We start from the raw sequence: 26,752 nt of genomic DNA, 5'->3' as shown, positions 1-26,752 counted from the left end.
TGCTCTGCCACATCTCATTCGGACTTTATTTTAAGCAAAAATAAATGTCAAGGTTCACAGCAGGACAGCGCAGGTTCCCCTTGCGCGTGGTCCTCGCCTCCGCGAGGTGCTGGGGCGCAAACGGGCAGGTCCTTTTGTGCCTCAGCTTCTGTGTGGGAGCCCTTCCAGCAGCCACCAGTCCTCCTTCCTGCTATTTTATTTTTTTTAATCTTGGTTCACCCAGTTCTGTTGCCACCTGGATGAAGAACAGTGAGGAGTTTCCCCGCTCCCTCCAGTACAATCCAAGGTGGGGAATGGGAGCAGCCAAAGCACAGAGCTGCTCCGGAGGTCTGGCAGAGCCCTCCAGAAGCTGTGACTGCGGGCAGGGATGCTGCCGGCGTGCATGGCTGCCTGTTCTTACTTGAGGAGGGAGTGTGTCCATCAGGATGGCGCTTATCCAAGCAGCTCCTTGGTCTTGGCTGCCAGCAGCTTGTCCATCTCCGCTGTAGTGCTGTCTGCCATTTGCTGGATCTGTGGTAACACAGTACAAGCCTGAGTCGTATGGTAAGTGATGCCAGAGTTTAAAGGGAAAGGAGTGACTACATTACCTCCTGAAACAAAGCCTAAAGCCCTAATAAACCTCAAAATAGTGCTGGGGCAAAAACTGGCTCTTCCTGGGGGCTCCCAGCAGCCCTCAGTGATTCTGTGCCAGTGTTGCATCTGAACAGTGAGAAGAGGGACTGGTCAGAGGCTCTGAAGAGATGCGCAACACAAACTCTTGTCTGAGCTTCACAAGTGACCTGGTCAGATCCTTATTTAAGAGAGTGACTTCAGGGGAAGGCAGAGTTAGAGACCTGCTGGTGTTGGCACCGGAGAAGAGAGGGCTTATCTCGCTGCCTCCTGCAACCTTTCCACTATAAAACAAACTAGGTAACAGCAGGAGCGCAGCGTTATTACATGCTAAGAATTCACACACCAAGTAATGGATCTGTTTATTTCTTTTTACAAGAAATAAATGGTGATTTGTTAAAGCCCTGCCCAGGGATCAGGTCTTCTGGCAAGCATGTAAACAGGACCAAAATGTGCATGCACTTCTTTGAGTGAGTGCAGATAAAGGTTGGAGCACATCGGGGGTGGGGGGGTATGTGCTAGTTTTACAGGACTGATTAAGATGCACTCGCTCCCAGGGTCTGAGGTATATGGCGATGACCTTTCCTCGTGCTGAAAAATTTGGGTACAAGCAAAAATTAGACTTGAGACGCTACCTCTCCAAATACAGAAAACCATCTGTCTGCTCTGGGAGAACTCCTTCCCAACAGGATTCAGTTACAATAGCATGGCCATTTTTCCTGCTTGCACAAATGCTCTGTATATCAATGTTTATTTTTGTGAGCGCACAGAGAACTGTCCTGAAGCATTTGCAATGTATCTAACTTTAGCTGTTAATAAACAAACAGCTAAAAAGTAATGGTCTGCCTTCACAGGCATCAATTCAGCAAAACACTTAGGCTTGTGCCTGAGTTTATGCCCAAGTAATTGACTTTAGTGACATCTGCTCTTAGGGAATTAGGCATGTGCTTAAGTATTTTCCTGAATTGGAGCCAAAAACTCCTAACAGAGATAATCTTGCTAGCCTTTTCATTAATAACAAACTGGAGCAATCCTCATTAACACCAGCTGTTTTGCAGTGGCCAGGCGCTGTGTAAATGGTGGTAACGTTAGGGACGTGGGTTGTTTTGCTCCCTGAGTTCAGCTCGTTTGCGCAACAATCCCTCGTAGTATGAAAGCTCTCGGGGAACATTTTTTCCTGTGTCAGCTTACAATGGTTCATATCATAAATTTGCCTTTGAGATTGAAGCCCCAAATTTTGCAAAGAAAAAGCAAATACAACAGCCATTGTCAACTCAAAAAACCCAGCCCAGGGCCACACATTCCTCAGTTGGGTTCTCAGTGCTGGAGATTTGTCAGCAAGGGCTGGGACAAACACACCACTGAGCTGTGAAGCACCATGATATGGCAGAAGCAGAAAAAAAAATAATTACCTGCTTTTCTAGCATCCAGATGGTATCTTCAGACACTTGGTTCTTGAACTTCTTTATCTGGTTGATGCTTTTGCTTCGCACCTTTCTCAGGGCCTCTTTGGACTTGTTGGTGGACTGCTTGGCGAGCTTGGCCAGGTTCTCCCTGTGCTCTCTCGTTACCCTAGCAGTGCGGGGAAAGAAAAAACCACCAAAAGGAAAAAGTGTCATGTGTAGCCCAGCCAGATTTCTGTTCTGCGATGGAGTTCAGGTAAATGCAGCAATCCAATCCTCTTGCTGCAGTACCCCTCCGACTGGCCTAGACTCGCTCTGCGCGGAGGCTCTATGTCACAAGATGCAGAGGCACTTAACAGCTCAGGGCATGTTTTTATCAGGCTTCGGTCCACCTGAGTGAATTGGCCACCTCTGCGCAGCATCGCCAGGGCAGCGTACCCCAGTGAGGGAAGTCTTGAGCCTAGAACAGAAAGTTTTCAGCACAGCCCTATGCTGAGGGACTTGGACTGAATCTTACTTGTTTTATAGTTGTCACTGCAGTGCCTGAAAGTCCTGCTGAAATGTTCAGACTTTCCTGTTTCCTGCTGCCAAAGCATCTGCGGGAAAGAGGGAAAATCCAGCTCCAGACCTGAAAGATGGAGCTAAAATGTGTAATCCTGCAAAGCCAGGAGGAAACCTTCATCCGTTCCTGAAACTCGGTATTATTACCCTGTAACTGAATTATGTATCTGGAAGCTACAGCGCTTATATTTTACTCAACCTTGTTCCAGTTCATCACGACCAGGCTTTTTCACCAAGATGATGTGAACACCCAGCTTGACAAGAGGATGCTGCTAGACGTGGCTAGCCACAGGTAACTTGGCCCAGGAGAACTTCAGCTCCACCTTCCCCACAACACAGGGCCAGTTACTGCTGTGGTGCCACAAGAAAATCCTCAACTTTCCATCCCAAACTAAAAACTGCAGGTGATGAGGGAGTGTGGCCATCTGAATAATGCATAGGAATGGCTGACGTGACACCTCAGCTCTGGTAATGCTCCAGCACCTACAGCTGATCACTGTCAACATCAACTGCTAGTGCTTAACAATAATATTTTAATTATTTTCATGCCTATTGAAGTTTCTAGACTGCCTTGAGAATGAGAAACCCCGGTGCACTCACTGAGACTCGCTAGCAAGAGAGCGCCTGTCTGTTCACAGAAGATATTGCAAAATAAACATTTCACAGGAATATTTAGAAATTGGCTGCAACAGCCTGGGTCACCAAAACACTGAGGCCAAGACTCTTCCTGCAGAGAGCTCAGGAAATGTGGGGTGAGGGCTCCCAGGGCAGCGCCAGCTCTGCCCCGGCGTGGGTGCACGTTACGGGGAGGCTGTCGGGGCCCGAGTGGACCCTCAGCCCTTCCCCAGCCTGTGCACAGCCCAGCAAGTCACGCGCGCGCTGACACCTTCCCTCGGCAGCCAGGTTGCTCACCGCAGATCTCTGCAGAGGCGCTGGCCTCTCACCAGTTATCTTTATTGCACAGCTTCCCAGAACTGGTTAGTAATTACAGGAATTTGGGATCGCTAGAAAAGCGGACAGACCTAGAGAGCAGCGACCCGCCCGTGGTACCCCTGCGTAGGCACCGGCTCGGTCCCCCCGGCCCATCCTGCTCCCGGCTGAGGGACAGCCAGAGGGAGATAGCCAGTGAATTTCACATGTGGCCAGAGGCTTCTGGTCAGCGCAGGCTCGAGCCTGGACTGAACACCTAATTAGAAGTGAGCGGGGTTACTTGTGGTTTCCTCTGCATCCCAACACCGGTGCCTTCAGGGCTTCTCGAGTTCGATCTCCCCAGCCAGATGTCCCGCGGCACATGCAAAACCAGCAAAGCCGGCTCACAAGCAGAGGTCTGGGTGAGGTCAGATTCTCAGGCAGCTTTTTGGGGGGGCGGGGAGTCAATCCTGGCTGCTAAACTTGGAGGAGGGAGCTGGAAATCTCTCCCATCTCCTGCTGGGTGGCGAGGTAAGCCAGTCCGCAGCAGGGCTGCCTCAGCTGTGGGAGAGCGAGCTCGTCGTCAGCTATTCGCCTCCCTGCTCCTGCTCAGCTTTTGCGAGTTGTGCTGAGGGTATCACTCGCCTGCTTGGGGCTGCCGAGCCTTTAAGGAAATGTTTTTGTTTATGCAGCGCTGCCAGATTTCCTATGCTTCTTGGCACGGGGTCACAGCTTTCATGCCTCCTTGTCTGTCTTTATTAACACCAATTTCTTTTTATCACTGCGCAGCGCCGTGGAGTTTCTCAGAGGGTTTTATGTTCCAGCCAGACTGTGTGTAAATTCTCAGCAATGCTACCAACAATGCCAGAAACGGACACTTTTTCAAGCAGATGCTGTTTCTGGTTAAGGAATCCATCAACGCGAGCCAGGCCCATGGTTTCTAAGGACAGTTGTTTAATCCTGCCCCCAGATCTGGGACTTTTAAGCTGGTTTTAGATATGTTTTCTTTTCTGTCTAGTAACCATTGCCCCTACCCCCTCTTTAAAGCCAAAAAAAGTGTGAAGTGATCCTGGGGAAAGGGTGCCAGAAGTGGGGAACATGGAGAAGGTCCCTGCTTGTCGCCCTTTCCGCCCTCCCCTGCAGCTCAAGGGGCAGCGGCTCAAATCCTGCCGTTCCCCCGGGGCCGGTCCTGCCCTGGCAGGATCAGGACAGAGCCCGGTGACTGACACGCCGGGGCGTTCAGAAACGCACACCGCCCCGTGGGTAACATCTCCTCTCTTTCTGCTTCCCCCAGCGAGCAGGGGTTGAAGCACCGCAGCCCTTGGATGCTCCTCTCCCTGCACACGGCGGGAGCAGACCCACAGCGAGCACGACGCGGGCCACGGCTCGTCTCCAACGCAAGACGTTTGTGCGGGTAAGAGTAATTTCTGTATCTCAAATGCTAGGAATTTCCTGTGAAGGAGAGGGATCAGTTAAAGGAAAGTAGGCTTAACTAAATACTCTGCATGCATAATTGCAGATAAACACAGGGTGCAACATATATTGCTCAACAAAAAGCATGCAAGAGACTTCTGATGATGAGTGATCTGGAGCAACGCAGCTCAGAAACAGCTTTGGGTTTTTTTCAAATGAAATTTTTTGAGTCCTTTCTCCCCATAGTAGATATCTTTGCATATTTCTTAAAGGGCAAAGGAAAAAAAGCGCACAATGAGTCATTAAACTTTCAGATGAGTCATCTGGCTTTCAGTAAAGCATGTGTAAAAATATTACTAATTTACAAACAATATCCAGTGTAACACAATGGGTCCAAAAAAGATGAATCTAAAAATGAGGCAATACCATAAAAGGCACAAGGTCAGGTCAAATTTGGCCAAGAGATCAACCAATACAAATGTTCCCATGGCTGGTTTTCTTTCCTTTTTTTAATTTTTAAGCCCTCAGAGAATACTTTTTATACAAATAAATATTGCCTATGCAGTGCTAGCAACACAAACAGGCAAATGCCTTAGGGAGCAGAGAGGATCCTAGCAGGCAGCAGAAGTAAACACGAACGAAAGGAGTGTATTTTTTCTGTTAAAACTGCAATGCAAAACCTAAACTAATAGAATAAATACTGAAAAGTAAACTCCATTTTAAAATGCTCAGTTGAAACGCTCTCAAGCACTGAAGCCCAGCTGGACCTGGACCTGCATAAGGCAAAATATGACGTGTGTCTGTCTAGCTGATAGGTCAGACTAAAAAGTGTTTTTAACAACAGGTAAGTGCAATTTGGGCTTGATTCTACTTATACTGTGCTTCCCCTCATGAAAGAACCAATTTCTGCAGAAACAATATTGTTTCTTCATTTCTGATTCGTTTGCTCGTTTTGCACACCTGCCATAATTCTGGCCATTTCACTGCATCTTTCTGTCATATATTCTTTGTAAACACCTTTAGAGCTGGGAAAATGAAAAACTTAGAAAATTTTAAAAAGTAATTCAGGGATATAATATTAAAGAGAGGCCTCTAGCAGAATTTGATTATTTCTGCCCTGCTTTGTATTAGAAGGTTGAAACTGTCTGCTCGTCTTTTTGGTAAGTGGATGAAACTCTTGAAAGACCCAGTTGTGGGGGTGAGCACATGGGACTGGAGGTGCCCGTGGGTCTCCCAAGCCAAAATCCTCTTTAACTCAGGACTCCCTGGGCTGTGAACCAGCCAGGAAGAAGGAGCCAGGAGCAAGGAAGAAGGAGCCAGGAGCAACAACTCGTATGCACCGGAGGAATGAGGAAGCACACCGGGCAGATCTCCCCTGGGGACGGAAGACTCATTTTTGCTCTGCAGCACCACAAAAGATAGTGACAGACCGTACAGATTTGTTTAAAAAACAGTATTTTTTCAAAGATTGGGATTTGCAGTTTTGGAGTTTCCTCCCCTGCAATTCATATTCAAGGATGACCCAAGTGCCCATTAACAATCAAACCACTGTGCAGCAACCCGGGAGCCTCAGCAATTATGAAGATAATGGTGCCCTCCTCCTCCTCTGCCTCCTCTCCTGAGGAATGGGGGAAGGGCCGGGAGCACGGGGAAAAGAAAATCAGCAAATAGAATGATAATGTCACTCCCTCTCACCGACAGCAACGGAAAGCTGCAATTAGACTTCTCTGATCAAAATGCTAGATAAAATTCCATAGAATTTTTTAAAGTAGATCTAAAGCATGAGAAATACTTGGTTCACCTTCACTGAGAAGTCACCTGCCTGTAAAACGCAGCGCATGTGCAAGGTGTTTGTGTGCCCAGACAGTGTACGGAGCCGCCTTTACCCTTTGGGAGTGTTTGTTTGCAGCCCCCCGGTGCCAGGTAAGCCCGGAATGTGAGACCATGCGCATCCACGTCTGCCCACGGTATTTAGGCAGCTCCATCACTGCAGGGTCCGAGCACCCACAGGAACTGGTGAATTTTCCTTGTGCCACCCAAACCTGGGCAGAGCAGCGCCACCGCCCCTGGTCCAGGCTCTGTCTGCAGCAGCGAGTTGCGCAGCACGGTATGAGCAGAGCTGCTGGGAGGTCTCGCTCCACGCAAGATCCAGCCTGGTCCCCAAGACTGAACACACGTGTGCCGTGCCCTCAGCGTGCTCCCAGAGGGTACCTCTCTACCTTCATCTGAAAGCCATCTCGCTCGCAGGCAGGGACCCCAGCATGCTGCAGCCCGAAGCACGCTAAGCCAGGATCATCAGGACCGCTTTGGAAGTGCTCTCCTGATCCAAACTGAAGCACTGATCCAGGGGCACCTCCTGTCTTGTCCAAGGGCTGGGAGACACCTGCGATGGGTGAGGGAAGCGAAGCCCAGGCCTCGCCCAGGAGCAGCCTGCTTTTCTATCGGTCCTACACCAAAATCTCCACGCAGCTATCAGTTATACAATCTGTATTACACGAGAAGAGGGAGTCGATTTTTTTTTTTAGTCAAAACTACTGATATCCTCCCTCTTTCTTTCATCACTTCCTTTTAGTGTTCTCTGCAGCAAGGTGCTATTCACTCCTAATACTACTGGTTCACTCCTGCGTTACTGCTGCTCTATGTTGGTGTCATTCAAGGAATTTACAGCATGGCAGCAAAAAATCAGCCCCTGAATTAAGGCAGAACAGCTTCAAAAGCCTTTGGCTGTCTCTTGCAAAGTGCTGCAGCCAGCTAGGACCAAGTTTCCTCTGCAGAGGGAAAATAAAGAACAATGAGATCAACCATCAGATGCCAAAATGTGGTGACTTAGAGCGCAGACACTTGGAAGAGATTCCACCAGACGCTTTTAGGGGCTCAGATTTTTTTTCTGAATGTGAAACACAGCTACATGAGAGCAATCGTACATGCTTACCCTCTCAAGGGCACTCGCTGCAACCTATTGCGTTACCTTGCATGATGATGAACTTGGGCAGCCATCAATACTCACTTAGGAACTGGCACCCGAATTATTGTCCCATCCACTTCTGGGTTCAGATTCATGCCGCTCTCCCTTATAGCCTTCGTAGCTGCAGCTGTGCTCTGTAAAACAGATCAAAAGGTAAAGAGAATTAGGAAATAATCATTCCCATATGCCAGAACTCTGTCAATAGTTGGCAATCCATCTCCACGGAACATGGAAACATTTACTTCTGTTACCAGTAAGATCAGGAAGTTACATTGGTGCAGAGAGCTTTGATCAAACCGAATGGGAAACTATGGCCGTGCTCGGTATCAGGGTAGGGGGGCACGAAGGGGGGGAGAGGGGAAGGGAAGCAACAACAAAAGAAAACTGTTTTGCTTCTTTGAAACTATTTGAATGGTTTGAGGCAATGCAGAGTGAAACCGCAATAAATTCCCAAGGCATAGCCTGACTGTGGTGAAGGAGATGAAAGATTCTGAGCATTTAAAAATTCCAGTTGAATGTTTCCCACTAGAAATCACACAGTGCCAATTTAGAAACGTTAACTAACTTAACCACTTCAGCACTACAACCTAACCACATTACATCAGGGCAGTAGCAGCTGGCTGAGAAATAGCGCCTGTGCCCCGTTCTATGTTTATTTTACAGCTTATTACTTAGGATTAACTTCTCAAAACTCCACCACCACCGGCTGACGCTCTGCTCTGCTTAAAAGGTGAGGTGCGCAGGTTTGCCTGGTAACTGCAGAGTGATTAAAAGGCTTCCTGCCCCCTCCCTGGGTGCTGGTGTACCTTTACAGAGCGTCAGGCTTTACGGTTAAATCTGAGTTTTGCCGGGAGCTCTCACAGCGCTCTGCCAGGTTGCTTCGTTCTTGACATTGACAACAACAAGACCGAGCGAGTCTGTATCCTTGTGGCACTCGCACGGCATTTCCTACAAGGCATGTTGCTATTTCTGATGATCTTTCCCATCATTAAGTTCAGCTCCAGGCTGCTGCAGACAGTATTTATGAAGTTCAGCTTTTGTCAACTGAGGCGCAAACTAAAGCTCTGTGCATTTGTTTAGGTCTCCGACATGTGACATCGCTGAACGAAATAAATGCTCTGCCAGTGTTTTGTAAGACATAACTGCTGTCCTCTAGAAGACAACAAGGGCAGAGAAAATGTAACTAAGATGATCTCAGCACGTTAGGAATGTAAACGTGTTATTCTATGGACGGTGCTTGCTCTGTAGGAAGGAAATGCTCAGTAAAAGCTGTGTTGTTTAATGTACATATTGCAGGAGATAGAGGAAGGGGAAAATATTGCAATATTACCCCCATCCTCTTGCAGCCCATGACATAAATAGCTGTGCTTAAAAAACAGTCTTGTTTGGTTTTATAACTCTCAGGCAAATAGAATTTGGCCCCTCATGTCCTTTTTCTATGATTATTTTCTTTGCCAGACTCCTCAGGCATTTTTATTTGCTTTTCAATGCCATGAAGTACTGACTTTCTGCTGTAAGTAGTGACATCAAGTACACATGTCTGTAATGGTTTTAAAAGAGTTCAATCTATCCATGGAACGGTTATGGTACAAAACAACTGCATTGAGAGAAATAGTTCTAGCTCTAGTTCAAATGAAAAATGGTCCTTTGGCTTAGAAAGCAAATGTAGGCAACGCTGTATAGTGTGATATTTAATTTCTCACAGGCCCATTTCTGGGCCTGAGCTCCCGCTTAGACACGGGCTCAGTCATGGAGTGACCTCCCCAGCCCTCTCAGCTCCGGCACTTCGAGGGACCTCGGTGCACTCGCTGATGAGGGGCCTTCATTCTTCAAAGCCATTATACATGCTGGATACACTTTAAGAAACACTTAGGCATCAAGTGCCTTACACTGACCTTCTCTGAGACTTTACTGACTTAATTAATTGGGGAAAGCCTTTGCAAAATAAATAGAGATAAGCTTTGGCAAACCTCCAGACCCGGAGCGGGATGACTAGCTGACCTTGCGCTTGTTACTGCTCCTATCTGCACGGCTGCCCCGCTCTGTCTGCGCCAGCCCGCTGCAGGGGACCACTAGTGCTTGATCCTGAGGTGGGATGCAGATTTGCTGCCTCATTTAGGGGCAAGTCTAACTAAAGCTCCTGCAGAAAATGAAGGGAATCCAGCTCTCCCAGAGGACAGGTCAAATCACCTAATTCAGGTTCTGACCTGCAGGTGCTGCCAAGGCAGGAGCTCACTAACCTCACAGTGCCCGAGCCAGGCCCTGTGACAGCACTTAGCACGGGCCCAGCTTAGTCCTACCCAGGAGGCTTTTCAGAAGCTCTTAGGCTACATCAGCAGCTTCTTCCGTGAGCTCTCGGGGGGTGTCACCAGTCCCACTGATAAGTTTTAGAGGAGTTTGATGGTGTCCCCAGCACAAATACAGACTATTCCAACTACACATGTGGCTCTGTGCCTGGCCACGTCTTCATAAGGAACTGAAATGACATAAATATAACAGAGCAGATGCAGCACCGCTTCCATGTGTGTAACTCAGGTGAACCAAAGGAGAGCATGTGTGTGCTCAAGAGTACCAGGTGCTGTAAAAGCATGGGAAATGGGGAGCTCTGGCAGGGCACAGTTAATCCAGGCATCTGGTCTGCAACACACTCAGCGCTGCTTTTCAACCAAGCTCTTGCAGATCCAGCTGATGGGAAACCAGTCCCCAGAGCAAACCCCTCACACTGTGGCATTTATTGGATACAACCCCGAGAGCAGACGCAGCCTGCGGGGCAGCACGTCACTCTCGTCTGACCCTGTCCTGCTGCAGGCAGCATGCTCCGTGGGACAGGCAGGGCTGGAGACATCGCTCACCCTGTGCAGTCGGCAGCAAAATACAGCTTCTGTTTTGTATCAGCCGCGAAGCAACACGCAGCCCAGCGGAGCTCTCAGCCCTGCCAGCTTTGGCTGATTTTGTCTAAGTGTTCCTTTGCTCAGCATCAACCTGTTTGCTCCCATAGTAATTCTCTCCCCTCCCAACGCCTTTGGTAACATGTCCTTACCTCTGGAAAATCGGTCATGTTCACTATAATGAGCTGCGGTGACTTCTGTGAGATCTGACCCAGCTGGTTTAGCGGAAACTTCCCATCTTTTGTCATCACGATTATGTGATCAAGGGCCCCTCAAAAGAACCAAACACAGGGGAGTTTCAGTATGATACAGCAGTTCACAGCGATGCTGAAGAAAAACGCAGTGTCCCATTTCCCTTCTGGTATGCAAAATACAGATGTTACAAAAGAAAAAAACACATGTTTATTCAGACTTCAGGTGCTGTTTGTGTTCATGCATCCCCTGTGGTATTTGCAAGGTAAATATTTCAATGCTACTCTGAAGCACAAAAACATGAAAACAAAACTGTTGTTTGTTTTTGTTACTAGAATAGGAAAACTAAGCAAGATTGTTAAGAATTAAAAGGAAAACGTTATTTTTTAATTCTTAGAACTTAAAGAAAAGCAAAATGTTGTTATAAAAATCAAGATAACTATTGTCTTTAACTGAGCAGTGTTCTCTTAAACCCCTCTTTTTTTTTTCCCAAGTCCCAAGAGGAAGTGTTGTACACTGCCTAATTTAAAGTATTCAGTTTCTCCCTGAGCTACTCTTAATCTGCTCTCTAGTTTCTGCTGCAAAATGTTAACAGGCCAAAAGGCACATGGGACAAGAAGTACTTTATCAGTGCAATTAAAAAAAATACCTATGGTTAAAATAAATAGTTAAGAGACTGAGCTATGCTTTCTAACTCCATTAAAGACTGAAGTGCCCCTGCCAGAGCTGGGTGGTGAATGATTCAAATTTGGTCATTGTTTAACATTAAATTTTATCCCTGAAACTCGATACTACTTACAAATACGTATGCTCAGAGTGTTATAGTAACTGTAGCTTAGTCAAATATATTCACGTTTCTTCCTAAAACACAAAATTCACTAAGTGAACAAGGCTTGTAAAGGTCACTAACCATAAAGACGCACAGCAAAAAAAGTTTGTATTTGCCAGACACCAGCCTGATGGCAATTTCCAAAAGGCTAATTTAATGGCAATTGGATTTTTCCTGCCCTACTGCACCATTAGCTGACAACCTGCTTCTTCATCACATCTGCAAACAGTTCAGTTAGACACTTTTGACATCTCCCACTTACAAAAGCTATTTCCAGGAAGTTATTAACAAAAATGGATTCTTCCTGGTCAAGCTCAGGGTGAAGGAAGTTTTTAGCTGGGGACGTCAAGGTTGTAGTAACTGGGTGCCCAGTGAATAAATAAAAAGAAAATAAATTTTGAAAAAATCAGAGTTCTCCGTTACTAGGATTGGTAACCCTAAAGGCAATAGAGAATCATACAAGAAAGCTACCAACCTGGTGAGGTTCTAACACTGAGATTTCTGCTGAAATCTTCTTTCAGAGCTTCCACAACTGCCTGCATGTCTTCAGTGGTTTCCTCCAAATTGATAATATCCTCGACTAGGGCAGCACTGATATTCACTCTGGCTTGACTCTGCCCTTTACCTTTAGCTGCAGATTACACATAAAATTAATTTCTATTTCTGACAAGTTAGTTGTTGCATTAGAAAGCAGAAAGAAGCTATTAAAACCCGTTAGATTCAGAATTGAGTCTAAGCTAAACCGAAGTAACTGCATTTTTTAATGAGTAAACAGCCCAGCACTCGAGCACATAAGACAAAATATATTTGTAGGTCACGCTGCGTGCACTGACTCCAGCCTGGACTGTGACCATCGCTACCTACTGCCCCAGCGCAGCAGCAGCTCCATGGGAAGGGTTAAGGTTTCCTGTATACTGCAGCACTGTCAGGCAAACCAACTCCTCCAGTACTGGTACAAGAGATAAAAGGGGTAAGAAAAGAAATTCTGGCAACATAGAGGCTGCCACCTTTACCTTTTTTGGTAGCTAGCTGTCTGGTCAGCAGCATCTGATGGGCACACTGCCCGCAGCCATCGAGGAGCGAGGCTGGGCAGCCTGCAGCAGCCTGCGGCAGCCCCCGCGTCACTGCAAACGAAGAACAATAAAGCAGGGCAGGCAGATGACGGGAGCATCTTAGTGCCACGGCCATCGTTTACAGCTCTTCTCCAATTCGCCTGGAAAAGAGAAATGGGAAACGGTCCACTCAGGGTGCTAAAAACAAACGGATGCAGGTGTTTGTTGTACCTATCAGGGCAAGGTGACAGTTCGGCAGGGTGGGTCTGGGCGTACTGCAGCGACCGACAGGTAAATTCGGTGGAAGGGGCTCGGTGGCAGCCAGCCTGTACCCACGTTATCTGTGCAGCCTTCGCGCTGCTGTCCAGAGGGGCACGGGCCTGTGGTGCAAAAGCCACAAGTGGGAACAGCTTGTCAAAGTATCTGGTATTTGCACGTCAGCAGAGTAGAAACTTTAATTTCTGTCATGCGAGGGTTGAAGCCCCAAGATCTCCCGAATTTACAGGATTTATTTCAGCCTGGGCCGTTCGCGGCTCAGAGGCGTTATCGCAGCTGCGGCTCTGCTGTGCTCAGAGCTGAGGGGAACCCCAGGCCCCTCCGGCCCCGGGGAGCTGCCGCCGACGGCCACCGGAGGGACCGGTCTCTCCGCCGCTCCGAGGACGGTCCCGGGGGCACCCAACCCCTGTGCTCGGGCACGACGGCCGCCCCCACTACCCCTGCCCCCCCGAGCCCGGCGGCGGGGACCCCACGGACATCCCGGGACCCCCGCGGCTCCACACGTGCGCACAGGCCCCGCCCATCGCTGCCCCGCCCCGGTGATGCTCCGCCCCATCTGGTCCCACCCCCGGCACAAGGCCCCGCCCACTCGCATGGCCCCGCCCCCGGCTCCCTCTCCTCAGGGCGCGCCGGCCCGGCCCCGCCCGCGCGCGCCCCCCCGGTGCCCCCCGCGGAGGGCCGGGCCGGGCCGGGCCGGGCCTTCCCGCTCCGCCCGCCGGGCCGGGCCGGGCACCGGGGGCGGCGAAGGGGAGGGAGGGCGGGCGGGCGGGCGTCCCCCTCTTCGCTCACCGTCGCGCAGCGCTGCGCGTTTGCTCCAACGTCATCGGTCCGCGCCGCGGCGTTACGTCAGTAATCGGCGCCAAGGGCGGGGCGAGGCCTACGCGAGGACGGAAGCGGCCGCGGCCTGCGCGGTCCCGCGGTGTCATGGTGAGTGTGGCCCCGGCCCGGCCTGTCCCCCCCCGCCGGCCCGGTCTGTCCCCCCCCCGCGCCCCCCGCCCCTCCCCGCTCTCACCGGTGCCCTCCGCAGAGCCATGGAGCCGGGGCGCCAGGCGCTGCCGCTGGAGAACGCCTCCATTCTCTCCGAGGGCGCCCTGCAGGACGGGCACCGCCTCTGGATCGGCAACCTCGACCCCAAGATCACCGAGTGAGTGACTCCGTGCGCGGCACCGCACCCCCCAACCTCCCCGGTACCCCCCCGCCAGCGGCCCCGCCTCCCCCGACCCTCAGGGGCGCCGCCTCCCTTCCGCTCCCCCGCCCCCAGCAGCGGTACCGACCCCCCTCGTTGCCCCTATGAGTGGAGCCGTGCTTCCCCCTACAGCAGCACCCCAGCACCCTTGGGCAGTGCCACATCTCCCCTGCTTGGTGGGTCCCCCCCAAGCCCTGGCTGCCCCCCCACCTCCGGGCCCAGCCTTAGGGCCGGGTGTTGCCCACCCTCCGGTCCCCGGTGCCGGAGGCTCGCCCGGGTGTGGGACGGGTGACAGTATTGAGGGGGACCCACTCTGGGGGTGTCCCCATGCCCGGGAGGGTAGCACAGGCTGATGTAGCACACCCAGCTCTTGCCTCTGCCCTGCAGTGAGGGGTGATGCTCGCCCACTTCAGCAGATTTGCCAACTGGTCCCAGCTCCCATGGTGCTGGTGGGTGGCCCTGTGGCTGCTTGGTGCCGCTGCCTGGCAGCAGGTGGCCCAAAGTGTGGGTGGCGGGGGGTTGGGTGTATGCGGGGTGTCTGCGCTGGCCCCCCAGACTAAGGGGTTCAGAGACAGGTGCATAACTACGACATACAGCAGTCGTCTGAGCCACTGCTCGGGCTGGAAGCCCAGGGGTTGAAAACATCTTTGTTTTCTAAACTAGGGAAATGTTAGAATTTTAGATTAGAGACTTTCAGGGTGACCAAGAGCCTTGTTTTATTATTTTGCTGGTGTCAACAGTGGGATGTAGGTTGAACAGAGGAGAGTTACTCACTGGAGTAACTGATAGCGAGGTAGGGTGTGGTGTGACTGGCTGCTTATGGTGGATAAGTGCATAAATCTAATGTGTGTGTGTATACATTTCATATTTCCTCCAGACTACAGATAATTATCTTTTGAGCAAACATTTGAACAGCTAAATTGTCAAGGGAATATGACTTGCTGTCCAACGTTTGGAAAGTGTGCTGAGAAATCACTAGGTTGTATTAAAAAAAAAAAAAAAAACAAAACACAAAAACCCCAAAATAAAACCAAAAAAACCCAAAACAAAATCAGTTTGGGGTTTATACACTTCTAAGAGACAAGCACTTTTGATTAACTATTGTATATGCCTGTCATGGAATACTTTTTCTTCCTGCTTCTTTTTGTGTGTGTGCAGGTGCTAGGTTTTTATTCTAAATGCGGTTCATCTTAACTGAGCAGTTTTCTAATAGCTTCTAAATGGAATCATTAATGCATTGTGCTTTCCAGCCATTCAGCTTTGGGTAGTTTCTGCATTAATTACTGTTTTTATCCCACAGCTACTTTATGCTGGTTTATCCACATTCACTGACCACATGAAATTAGATGTAGGAGTTCTTGAGCGTGTTGTTTGCTGGGTTCTTAAAGATTCAGGAAACTGGGTTAGTGTGAGGAGAAGATAGTGGGTATTTGTAAATGTGTTAGATCCTTCACTTCCCAGGGTGACCATTAGTGGTGTTTTTAAAGACCCTTTCAGTCAAGGTTGTTTCTCTGAATCTAGGCCAGACAAGTAACAGCTTTATACGGTAGAATTTACTGTTTTCATAGCTTGGGTGAAGTGAGTTTTGTGTGTTTCAGTCGACTTCTTGCATGGGCAGGCTGTTCCGTTTCTAACAGCCTATTGCAGCTGCCTGAATTCAGCAGTGTGGGTGTGGTGCACAGCTGTCCTGGTACCCTCGCTGCTGGGGACCGTGTCCAGAGCAGTATCACAGCCGCGGGCAAGGGGCTTCGTTCTCCAGTGTCATCAAACCTAAAGTGCTACTAAATCTTTAAATTAGCCCAGTGATGAGTGACAGTGCTTGTTGCTTATTTCAGGCTTTATAAATCTGTGTCTTGCTTTTGGTTTTGCTTTAAAAATGCCTATTCTCTCCTGCAAGCTATATTGTAATCTCCATTTCCTTGTGAATAAAAAAAGAGGAAGTTCCTTTTAACACGTTGTCAGGGTAGAAAAGAGTGCAGTTCTATGTCAGGTCAGTAAGTTTCTGTAAATGGTCTTGACCCTTACTTTCTTATCTTAAGAGCTTACATCTCTGCTCAGAGTTGCTCATCTGAATTACCCCTGTTGAGGTTACTAATCACATGACTAAAACCATATATACCTGAAAACTAAATAGCTGTTTGGTCATTTGCTGCTTTTATCTGATTTTTAAAGGGTTGCCTCTGCAATTTCTATGTTAGATTTGTTTAAGACTGAGTGAAGTTGATGGAATTGTTAGCAGGGTTAATAACTGGTTGTGACTTTCTCGAGCAGAAAAGAGTTCAGAAAGTCTTGAATTAATCCAAGACTCTCATTTAGAGAGCAACCTATAGCTGCAATCAAGTGCTGGGGAGTTAATAGGTAACGTACACATTTGAGCACAAGCTGCAGTAATAGGAATTTATAAATGTTGGGCTGCCCACAAATTACAGCCTGCAAGTTGGTGGCTTATAGGAGGTTATTGCACATACTGAGTAACTGTGACTCAGATGGGCGTCTCGAAGGATCTTGAATGCTGATGTACCCTGCGTACTGGGGTGTGCTGGGTCTTCTGGTGGGCATTCCACCTTACCAGTAGCGTTTGTTTGGGTGACTTCTCTTCTTTTATCCAGCATGCTTAGAGGATTGTTCTGCCTCTGGAAGAAGATAGTATTAGGGTGTTTACTGGGAGTATTCTTGGCAGCTGGAAGGAGGCGAGCAAGCACCCCAGGACCTCGCAGCTGTCTGTGACATAGGACACTGTCTGCAGGCACTTCTGATGCTGAATGCTCCCTGCTGTGGGGCCTGCCACGGCAGTGCACGAGCAGAGCAGCCCATGGTTGGTTCTGGGTTTGGTGTCACTGAGCAAGGAATCCGTGGAGTCCCTTCACCATCGCTGTGAGCATCACCTGGTGCAGCATTTGTCCCTCAGTAGCACAGCAGGATAGAAGATGCGCTGTGACACAACTGTTTGTTCACATTACCTCTCAGCTCCCATCCTGTGGGGGGAAAAACCCGTCGTTTGGTTACATCTCCTGTCTGGCAAGCGGAGTAGGACTGCCTCCTCTGCCCGTTCCTGTCTGTAAAGCCTGTTGGGACTTTTCAACATTTTGGACAGGCAAAAATTTCATTTCCAGCTCTACAGTTATACATACGTATTATCTAGTTTCCAGTAGCCTGTGAATGACCATTCATTTTCCACAGGTATGTAATAGCGGGTGTTCAACTTCCTTGGCTGTTCTGTCGCTTGTCTAGGATCCCATCTTGATGAGTCTCACCTAGAAAACAATGTGTGCGTAAGTTGTTGTTACAGACTCCTACTGACTCCCAGTGGGGCAAAATTCTTCGCAATAATAGGTTTCGCATGTGGCCCGGTACCTTTGCGGTATCCTTGGGACAGCATTGTTCAGAGGAAGCCTTGCCTGTGTTTGAATAGCGCTCGGGGTGCCAGGAGGAAGAGTGGAGGAAAAGGAAATGGGGGAGCTGCTGGTTTGTCTCGCATTCACATCAGATGACAGGAAGTGGAAATTGAGGTTGGCTGCGGTGATCTGCACAGCACGGTGGGGCCACATCTGCGCGAGTAACTTCCAAGCTCTGGATAACCCAAGTTGTTGCCATAGTAAAGCTTTTTACATGTTCTCACTTTTTTTTTTTTTTTTAAGGCTTCAGGTTTTCCATGACAGGTCTTCCTTCAGTACTGAAGTCCTCTTGGCTTGGAGAACTACTTGTCAAGTTACTGTTAATGCCCTCACTATATTAACGGTAACAAATCACAATTGCAGTCTGAAACTTTTAGTTATTCAAGACTTCAGTTCTGAGCTGTTCCATGGAGAGTAGGTGACCTGCAGTTGTAAAAATTGCACACGTGGTTGGAAAACAGTGTTTGTATCACCTGTCATCTAAAGATTCTAAATAAAATAGATTACATAGGTTGGATCTAGACTCTTAGTGAAATTTGTTTTAAATGAACAACTACTGTTTTGCTACTAAGAAAGTATTATTTGAATGTAGAGGTTCTCAAAAAAAACCCAAACCATAAAATATTCCTTTGAGCGGGGCAGCTGCAGAGTTTTGTTGCTAAACAGAATGCGATGAGAATCATTGTTGCCCTGCCACTGCCTTTGTAATTGCCCAAAGGGGAACAGCGGTCAAGTGGTAAGGACTTTATTTTCATACTGCTGAAATTGCAAGTACTTTTTGTAGCAAGATGTTTGAAGAAACAAACCCGTGGTTCATTTGCATGTTTTGGAGGCCCTGAAAGTTCAACAGTGGGGTTTTATATACATCATACGCTCCAAGGTTGGTGTTTTTACTTGTACATCTCTGGCTGGTTGTTGGTAGCTTGAGGTGTGATGGTGAAACTTGGCTACTGTGTAACCAGCTCCTTTCCCCCCCCCCCCCCCCCCCTCTTGCTTTTCTGTCTCCCTTGCCTTCAGAGCAGAGACTGAGGCTTCATAGGCCTCTTGGAAGACCATGGGCTTCGTCTGTATTCCAAAGGATGTAGGAAGCCTTCCATAATCTATTACAATGTGTTTATTCCCCTGGGAGATAACTTGGCCCTTCTGCACTGCTCGTCTGAACGCTTGCTGCACCTTCACCTCTTTAGAAGTGCATATCCTGAATGTCCACCGTGACCCATCCTGTGAGATGACTCACATTCCTGGAACTTTCTTGCCTGGCTCCTGGAGCTTAACAAAGGGCTAGAGCCCTTTTCAAACATCCTATCAGGCTTTATTAGGAAAAAATGTTGTCTGCCCTTCCTATTCAGACTGTCCCTAAAGGTGCCTCGTGCATTTGGCAGTCTTGGGCCACTATTGACCAGTCATGTCTGGACTTGCAAGGTGTTTTCCAGTGCCTGGTGCTCCATGTGCACTCTGAGATATCCTGGTGGGCCTTCAGAGCACTGAGTGTTATCTTGCAAGCTGAAAAACTGGGCTGAGACTACATGGCTTGCTAACGAATGCTGCACAGCTGATCAGGAGAGGATGAGTCCTGACTAAGACACCCTTATTAAACCCTTGAACAATTCTTAAATGTTAGGGACAGGGTCAGGCAGTGACATAGTAACAGGTGTCATTTTCCTTCTAGGTCAGCTAGTGACATTAAACACTTTGATCCCAGGAACCAAAAAAAGCTGCAGAGACCTTTCAGGATTACATGCGGCCTGTACAACAAATGTGCTCCTTATTTTAAGTCGCTCCATGCACTAGATACTAAGCAGACAGATTTAGTCTGGCTTTCCACAGTTTTATTGGAAACAGGACTCTCCCCACTGGATGGCAGGAAGATAATTGGCTAAATAAGTGTCTGACTTCTGTGTGCATGTTGCTGAAAAGCTGTCTGAGCCAGGAGCACTGGCAGATTTGGCCTGGATCATCCTGAGGTCTGTCTGGTGGCAGTAGACCAGGCAAAAAAAGGGCAATTCCTGGTTGCGATTTGTTCTTTTGATTCTTTTGTCTTCCTGCTCCCCCAGCTCTGCAAGGCAAGTAGGAGAGTGGCTGCGTTTTTGTATGATCTGGCTGTGGTGTTGTCAGTGCACTGATAACTGAGGATCCTGAGGGACGTGGGGTGCTGTGGTCTGTGGGTTAGGACTGCTCATGCAGGGAGAGGAATACAGGGGATGGAGCTTCAGGTGGCCACGTCAGGGCTAGCGAGGGGCAGACACGATGTTTATGCTTGAAAGTAGGTGTGATTTAGTGAGGCAGGAGGCAAAGCCCTCCCAGACCCGTAGGGAGCCATTGCGTAATTGTCCAAAAGCCAACTATTAATAGATCTCCTGCATGCCCTTCAGCTGGCACTGCTGGGAGGGAAGCGTTGTGCCTCGGGGTGTTAGAGCAGTCCCTGATACGGCAGCTCAGAACTGTGGGTGCTGAGGGGTTGCTGTACAGGGCGCCCACCTCTGCAGGTATTTGGGAATATTTGTATGACACAACTGCTTATGTTAGTGAGTGTGAAGTTGAGGGGGGGAGGGGGGGATTGGGAGGTTCCTCTCTATCTCCCCACTTTCAAAATGGTGAAAGGCGTCATAAAAATGTCTTCTCTCCCCTTCAGATATCACCTCCTCAAACTCCTTCAGAAGTTTGGCAAAGTAAAGCAATTTGACTTTCTCTTTCACAAGTCTGGTGCTCTGGAGGGGCAGCCGAGGGGTTACTGTTTTGTGAACTTTGAAACCAAACAGGTATGTTGCTTTTATCTAAAATTCTGATTTAAGTGACTGGCTCCTCTCCCCATCTTTTTTATGTCAATGTAAAGCTAAAACAGGCAGGGATAAATTACATACCTTGTGTACACAAACCCACAGACTCTTGACAGCTCCACTCTGTGACAGCCACTTTGTGACTGCTCCTGGGAGTAGCAGTAGTGATTTCCTTTCTCCTCTGCTCTTTTCCTGAATCCTGCTTTCTAATGCTAATCAGAAAGGGCCAGTTCTTTGGTCCACTTTTGTAGTGAGCTGGTGGAGATGCTGTGATCCACACAGAGCCTTGGATCAGCCTGCCAGACCACCTGAAATCCAGAACTGCTCTGAAGTTCTCCTGGTTTTACTTTTGTGCATTCACGAATCCAAACACCAACTTGTGTGATGCTGCCAGATGTACGTGACACATCTGCAGCATTCTAGTGAGCTGTCCCTGCCTGTCCATTTGGGGTTTTAGCTCTTGTTACAAATCAAAATTTCAAGTCGTGCTCACCTGTAACATCAGAGTTGTAGTTATTTTGTTGTAATTCTGCCAGAATTCTTCAAAAGTTAGGAAAAACAGCGTGTTTGGAGATTGCTTGTGGTTGTATGACCTCATCTTTTTTGCTATGCAATTGCTGGTAAGGATGTCAGAAAAGCCCTGACACAGTGCGTTAGCTCTAGAAAATTATTCATAGCAAGGTAGAACAGCATTGCAACATAAATCTTCAACTGCTGTGAATCAAGTTTTATGGGAGTGTCCCAAAGCTGCAATTCCGCTGCTGAGCCTCAAACAGGACCAAGTGGATCATGTCCCCAGTGAGCATGAGCAGGATCTGGAATGAGTGTAAGACAGGTGTTAATGAGGCAGATGTAATCACTGTAATGAGCCACAGGATTTTCTAGAGAAACTCCTGTAGCATAAACCTCCCTCGGAATGCTGTTCCAGTGGCCTCTATGTTTGGTATTGTCCCCATTTCCCCCCCTGAAAATAAGTGAAAGAATAAACCAATGAGGCTGATAAAAGTCTGGTTACTCAGATGTAGGAGTCTTCCAAAGATATTCCTGGATTGGGATACAATGGGATAAAGTTTCTTTGCTGTCAGCTAGCTGCACTTACAGAACAGCTGTACTTCCAGATTAACAAAGGAAAAAAGGCTCTTTACATCTGAGTCGGTTTTGACTAAAGACTTGGTTTGTTTATTGAACTGTCTTCCTGTGCAGGAAGCAGAAAAGGCGATCCAATGTCTCAATGGGAAGCTGGCCCTTTCCAAGAAATTGGTGGTGCGGTGGGCTCATGCACAAGTCAAGGTAAGCTTGTTGTGTAAATAAGAATTGCTTTTAATTTGTAAAATTGAAAAACTTTAAGGAACAGTTTTTACCAGTTTTTAGCCTGGCCAAGATAATTTCGGTCTGTTCTAGGAAATAACTCTCATAGACACACTATTAACAATCTACCACTTTTGTCTACCTAAACTGTGCTGGATTAGCTGTGAGTAGCAATAGGCCGTATAACCTGATGTTCTTTGTAAGGGAGTTTCTGATCAGAGCAGTGTGAACAGACTACTTCTATAAATGTCCACGTTTTAACTTTTCCCAAACTGACTGGCACAAAGTTTGAATCCTTCACTTTGTGGTTTTGCTCCCTTTTTGGATAGGAGATGCATGGAAATTCCCAATTACTAAGTACTTTTTTACTTTGTTCCACTTCTGAGAGCACTTATGTAGCAGCAGCTCTAATTACTTCTGACTTTAAAGCAACATATTTCACATCTAAGCTAAATATCCTTTAATTGCTTGCTCTGTCATATAAAACATCAATTTTTAATATTAATTTAGGCAGTACCTTCTGGAATGTCTTTGTTTTAATTTTTTTAAATTACTGCATTTTCTCCTGCAGTTACTTACTATCTGGTATTTGAATACTTTTAATATTGAGTATTTTTAATAACTTTCTTTGCAGATAAATGGATTTGGGGGGAGGTGGGGGTGAGCTGCTTCTTGCTATTTTCCCTTTGGGTAGTTTGCTTTTAGCACGTGCTGATTATCCTACAAGCCGCTTTCTACCCTTTCTCTTATCAAGTATACTAGCGCATCTGTTCTGGATGCTAAAAAAAACCAAAGCAGATATCTTTGTTAAAGGAGACCATGTTGTTTTAATTATTGGCTTCAAGGGCTCCAGGCTCTTGTCAGCACATCCAAGCTTGCGCAAATCCAGTCTCCATTTTCTTTAGCTCTGTAGCTACTAGAGCGCCACGTGCTTCCGGATGCCTGAAGAATGATCAGGCTGTAAAAGGAGTTTCAGCCAGAGGAATGAGTGTCTGCCCAGCTGGGAGTTCAGCGGGGTAGCTCAGTGCTTGGCTGTCCAGGGTATGGTGAAGAACATGCATAAATAATCACTTCAGTTTGCATGGCATTTTCTAATCCATGAATGGAAAGATTTAACAACGCAGAACTTTGGCTTATTGTAACAAGTGTTTATTTTAGACAATACCAGCACCATGCTAAGTAGTTTTAAGATGAGTGGCCAAGGCTTACCAGACACTGTCGGTTTGAGCAGCTCTGCTGAAAAACAAACCTGACTTTGTGCCAAGCGAAATAAGGAAGCAGAACACTGCGAATAGTTTGGGGGGCCCTTTGCCCACAGAGATGACAGACTCACAGACTGCTTTCTGCAGAAAAGAGGTGGTTCCGAACTGCTCTTTTTTTTTTTTTTTTCCCCCCTGTTCTTTTCTCCCAGCACTGCATGATTCTGTGCGGTCGTGTGCAGAGTCAGAAGGCAACCCAAGCGCAATGTCTGTATAAAGAGCACAGCAATACAGGACAGTAGTTACCTTCAAATTTACCATCTTTGCTTCGTGCGTTATATAGAGGGGAACAAGAAATGGTGAGACAGGATAAAGTTTAAGGATCCATAGTACCATGCACAGAAGTGTTCAGTATCAGAGTCTACGTTCCATGTTGGTACTAAACAAATATTATGGTTGGGATTTGTTTCAGTGTTTGGCCACCAAAATCATTCCTAGCAAAAGCTTCACAAAATATGAGGTGATGCTCATCCGACTTTAAAGTGTATCTGTGGGCAAATGTTTCTTTGTTCGTAATTCCGGCTGACTTCAATCCTTGGTCTCTTGTTCACAGAGATATGATCACAATAAAAATGAGAAGATCCTTCCAATCAGTCTGGAGCCATCTTCCAGCACGGAGCCGCCCCAGTCTAACCTAAGGTAGGAGATGGGGTGGGTGGGTGAGAGGTGTCCAAACTGTGGGAGTGACGGGGAACTAACTTCTTTGATTTCAGTAAGGTCTGGAGTTGTTGGTGTTATGTTTGTGCTGAAACTCTTAACGTGGCAGAAAAGCTGTTTTTAAAAGGGCAACATGCTGCAAAGTAACTCCTTTGATGTAGGACACTTCAGACTTGAAGTTCATTTTCTAATGTGTGAAGCTACTAGGGCAGTAGGAAGGAAGAGAGGTGAGGAGAGGAACTGGGAGTGTGTAACATTCCAGCTCCCTTGGCCAGAATGTGCCGTATGAATTTCAGTGAGAGGTTTTGTACTGTATTAATTTGATTAAGCAAAATCCCTGTAAGCAAGAATTTCTCTGTAGTGGCAAAATATTAAAACAAAATCACGTGTAGTACTTCACATAGAACTAATTTTTTTCTTTTTTTTTCTTTTTTTCTTTTTTTGCCAGCGTTAGGGCTGGTAGATCTGCTCTGTGGGATGTGGTTAAATTCTCCAACCCCTCCATTTGCCTAAAGCACGTAGTGCTGCTTTGCTAATTCACGGTTTGGTTGAAAGGGTATGTGATTTTCCTCTGTGTTCTGTCAGTGGAACCCTGTGAGGAACCAGGACTGGGGATAATGAATTTGCCTACAGATAAAATGAGCTTGGAATTCAGAAGTAACACGCTAGGAAGTAACGAGCAGAGAGACTCGAGTCGTGCAGATTGTTAGCTATGTCAGTGGCGCAAAGGAGTTGTGTTAGTGAGGATGGATGCTGCAAGAAGCCGCAGCAGAGAAGGGAACATTCCTCGGTCCGTACCCAATGGAGGACAGTGAATAACAAAAGTCGTAGGAATTTGGGGTGTAACCTGGGATAGCTTCTCCCTTTGGGATAAACCCTGCTAATGCTGAAATAATGTTTCTTCCTGACCTAATTAGAGTCTGGGGTTTTCCCATCCCGAGCGGTCTTGTAGCTGGGAGGAAGTCTGGCTTTCATTTCTCTGCTGCTTCCAGCAGCCTCGTCTGAGCTGCGCTCTGCTGCACATGCTCAGACCTCTTTACATGACATCATTTTACATGAAGTAGGAAGCCTTGTTGTGTACTTGTCTCGCTCAGTGTCCTCAGGAAAGTGCTGAGTAGGTGCAAGGACCGTTATTTTGTGGTGCTGTGATATATCTTGGAGGAGCAAATCCGTGCTGAGGATTGCAATGCAATAGCGTGGGCTTTAAGCAGTAGATTCCTGCCTCCCAACTTCACGCTGCCTGTGAATGCAGTGGTGGGGGCTGCCTAGCCCCTCCTCGTGTGACTAAGTATTCGCATGTCAACAAAATCTCTGGATTGCTGTACTCTGATTCCATGCTAAGATCAAGCTTGATTTCTCTTCTGCTTTTTCTCTTTCCAGCATCAGTGCAAAAATAAAGGCCATTGAAGCCAAACTGAAAATGATGGCAGAAAACCCAGATGCGGAATACCCTGCAGCGCCTGTTTATTCTTACTTCAAACCACCGGATAAGAAAAGGACTACTCCTTATTCCAGAGCTGCCTGGAAATCTAGAAGATGATGCATATGAATGGATAATGGTAGCAAGACACACTGCTTTGTATACCTGGAGTCCTCCAATGCTTTTGTACTTTGTAGAGTGAGAAGGATACCACCACCTGAGCCCCCCACCGCTGCCCGCGGCGCAGTGTTCTCTAACACCTTCGGTGGTCTGCTGCGTCCTCCTTGCTGCCAGCGCAGCTTCGCAGCTGAAGGCTGTTCAGAAAAGTAGGTTCCCTTCAAAGCCTCTGATGAACACGCAGACAACCTCTCGTTAGTGTGCATTCATTAGCAAGATTAGAAGCAGTAACCAGTGTATGGAGTAAAGCACATCCAAAAATACTCCATTTAACTGATTACTTTTTAAAGTATTTTTGAACAAAAAGTATTCCGATTCGTGTTTTTAATGGAGGGCACTTGGTTTTGATTAACATTCTGTAGTTACCACGGAAAACTTTTTCATCTCAATAAAACTCATTTTAAATAGATTTTGCAACACTTTTAGTAACTGTGCATGCAATATTTTATATGCACCAAAGCAAATTCATTTTGCATTTCAATTTGTAAACTTTAGGGTATTACGACGTGACAACCTTAAGATAATGACACAGCACGGGTATTTTCAGTGTTGTTTGGGTGGTAGGTATGTGCCCCCATGTAGGAATTAGTGTGTTTACACACCCCTGAGGCCTGCGCTGAGCTTCGGAGTGCAGCAGTGGCATATCTAATGTTTGCGATCAGGGGTAGCTCTTCAGCAACCAGATGTGACAGCGTGAGAATAACGCTGCAGCCTCCAAGACATCTGTCAAGCACATGACCTCAGCATTTGCCCACCAGCCAGTCCAACGCCTGGTTTTCGCTGGCTGGTAAAGGTGGCCGGTTGCCTCTTGGTGTAAAGTGGCACGAGCGTTTGTGGCGAAATGGTTCTGCTGTGTGCGGGGGATGACCTGCACCAGGTGCTTAATTTGCGAGTCCGATGGATGACATTTCACTTAAACCATCTGATCTGTGGCACGTTTTTCTCCCTAAGGAATCTGAGGAAAAAAAACCTTGTCTGGCAGCATTTTCTCCTTAGGACACACAGCGCTGTGACTGCGTGTGCAGGGGGCACCTTGGAGAATGTTTGTGCTCGGGTCCAGGGGATACTGCTCTGATTTTCCCAATGTCTGCTCACTGGTGAATCTTTACCTCTTGAATTGCTTCCCCAAGCGGGTTAACAGTGGTCTCAAACGGAGGAAAATCATTTTTAAACAGCCCCTGGTTGTGTACGCAGGTGTCGCTCCCTGGCGTAGCAAAGTGAGGTTTGTATTCCCGCGGCAGCGCACCCGCCTCCCGGCAGAGCACGCGTCCCGCTTCCCAGCCGAGAGCATCGGGGACGGAGCTCTGCCTGTCTGATGGATGGGTTGTTAAAAGCCTGAATTGTTCAAAAGTAGGCCTTGTGCTGTTAAATATTTGCTTTCTAGTTTTTTGGTACCTGAGTAAAGAGAAAAGTAGTATCATTGGGAGTTTGTACCCCTGTGAATGTCAATAACACCCGTTTACATTCCTCTGTGAA

General features: G+C 47.6%; 2 protein-coding genes across 5 annotated transcripts; one reads left to right on the top strand and one right to left on the bottom strand.

Moving 5' to 3' along the window:
* On the bottom strand, positions 1–13,955 carry MRRF (mitochondrial ribosome recycling factor). Of its 2 annotated transcripts, XM_074890897.1 has the most exons (8): positions 13,887–13,955; positions 12,783–12,982; positions 12,245–12,400; positions 10,901–11,019; positions 7,903–7,994; positions 2,022–2,181; positions 401–510; positions 1–235 (listed from the first exon to the last, which is right to left on the bottom strand). In XM_074890897.1, the coding sequence occupies exons 2-7, from the start codon at positions 12,955–12,957 to the stop codon at positions 433–435; spliced, it is 780 nt and encodes a 259-aa protein (XP_074746998.1). In that variant the 5' UTR covers positions 12,958–12,982; positions 13,887–13,955; the 3' UTR covers positions 1–235; positions 401–432. The 2 variants fall into 2 exon arrangements, with proteins under 2 accessions (XP_074746998.1, XP_074746997.1); XM_074890896.1 differs by having other exon boundaries at positions 1–510.
* RBM18 (RNA binding motif protein 18) lies at positions 4,788–26,752 on the top strand. Of its 3 annotated transcripts, XM_074890898.1 has the most exons (6): positions 13,888–14,024; positions 14,125–14,241; positions 20,311–20,437; positions 21,659–21,745; positions 23,576–23,661; positions 25,060–26,752. In XM_074890898.1, the coding sequence occupies exons 2-6, from the start codon at positions 14,129–14,131 to the stop codon at positions 25,217–25,219; spliced, it is 573 nt and encodes a 190-aa protein (XP_074746999.1). In that variant the 5' UTR covers positions 13,888–14,024; positions 14,125–14,128; the 3' UTR covers positions 25,220–26,752. The 3 variants fall into 3 exon arrangements, with proteins under 3 accessions (XP_074747000.1, XP_074746999.1, XP_074747001.1); XM_074890899.1 differs by lacking the exons at positions 13,888–14,024; positions 14,125–14,241 and adding an exon at positions 4,788–4,896; XM_074890900.1 differs by lacking the exons at positions 13,888–14,024; positions 14,125–14,241 and adding an exon at positions 18,935–20,199.

Source organism: Strix uralensis, chromosome 21 (genome assembly GCF_047716275.1).
Source record: "Strix uralensis isolate ZFMK-TIS-50842 chromosome 21, bStrUra1, whole genome shotgun sequence".
NCBI lineage: Eukaryota > Metazoa > Chordata > Aves > Strigiformes > Strigidae > Strix > Strix uralensis.
This window is presented reverse-complemented; position numbering and strand designations above follow the sequence as displayed.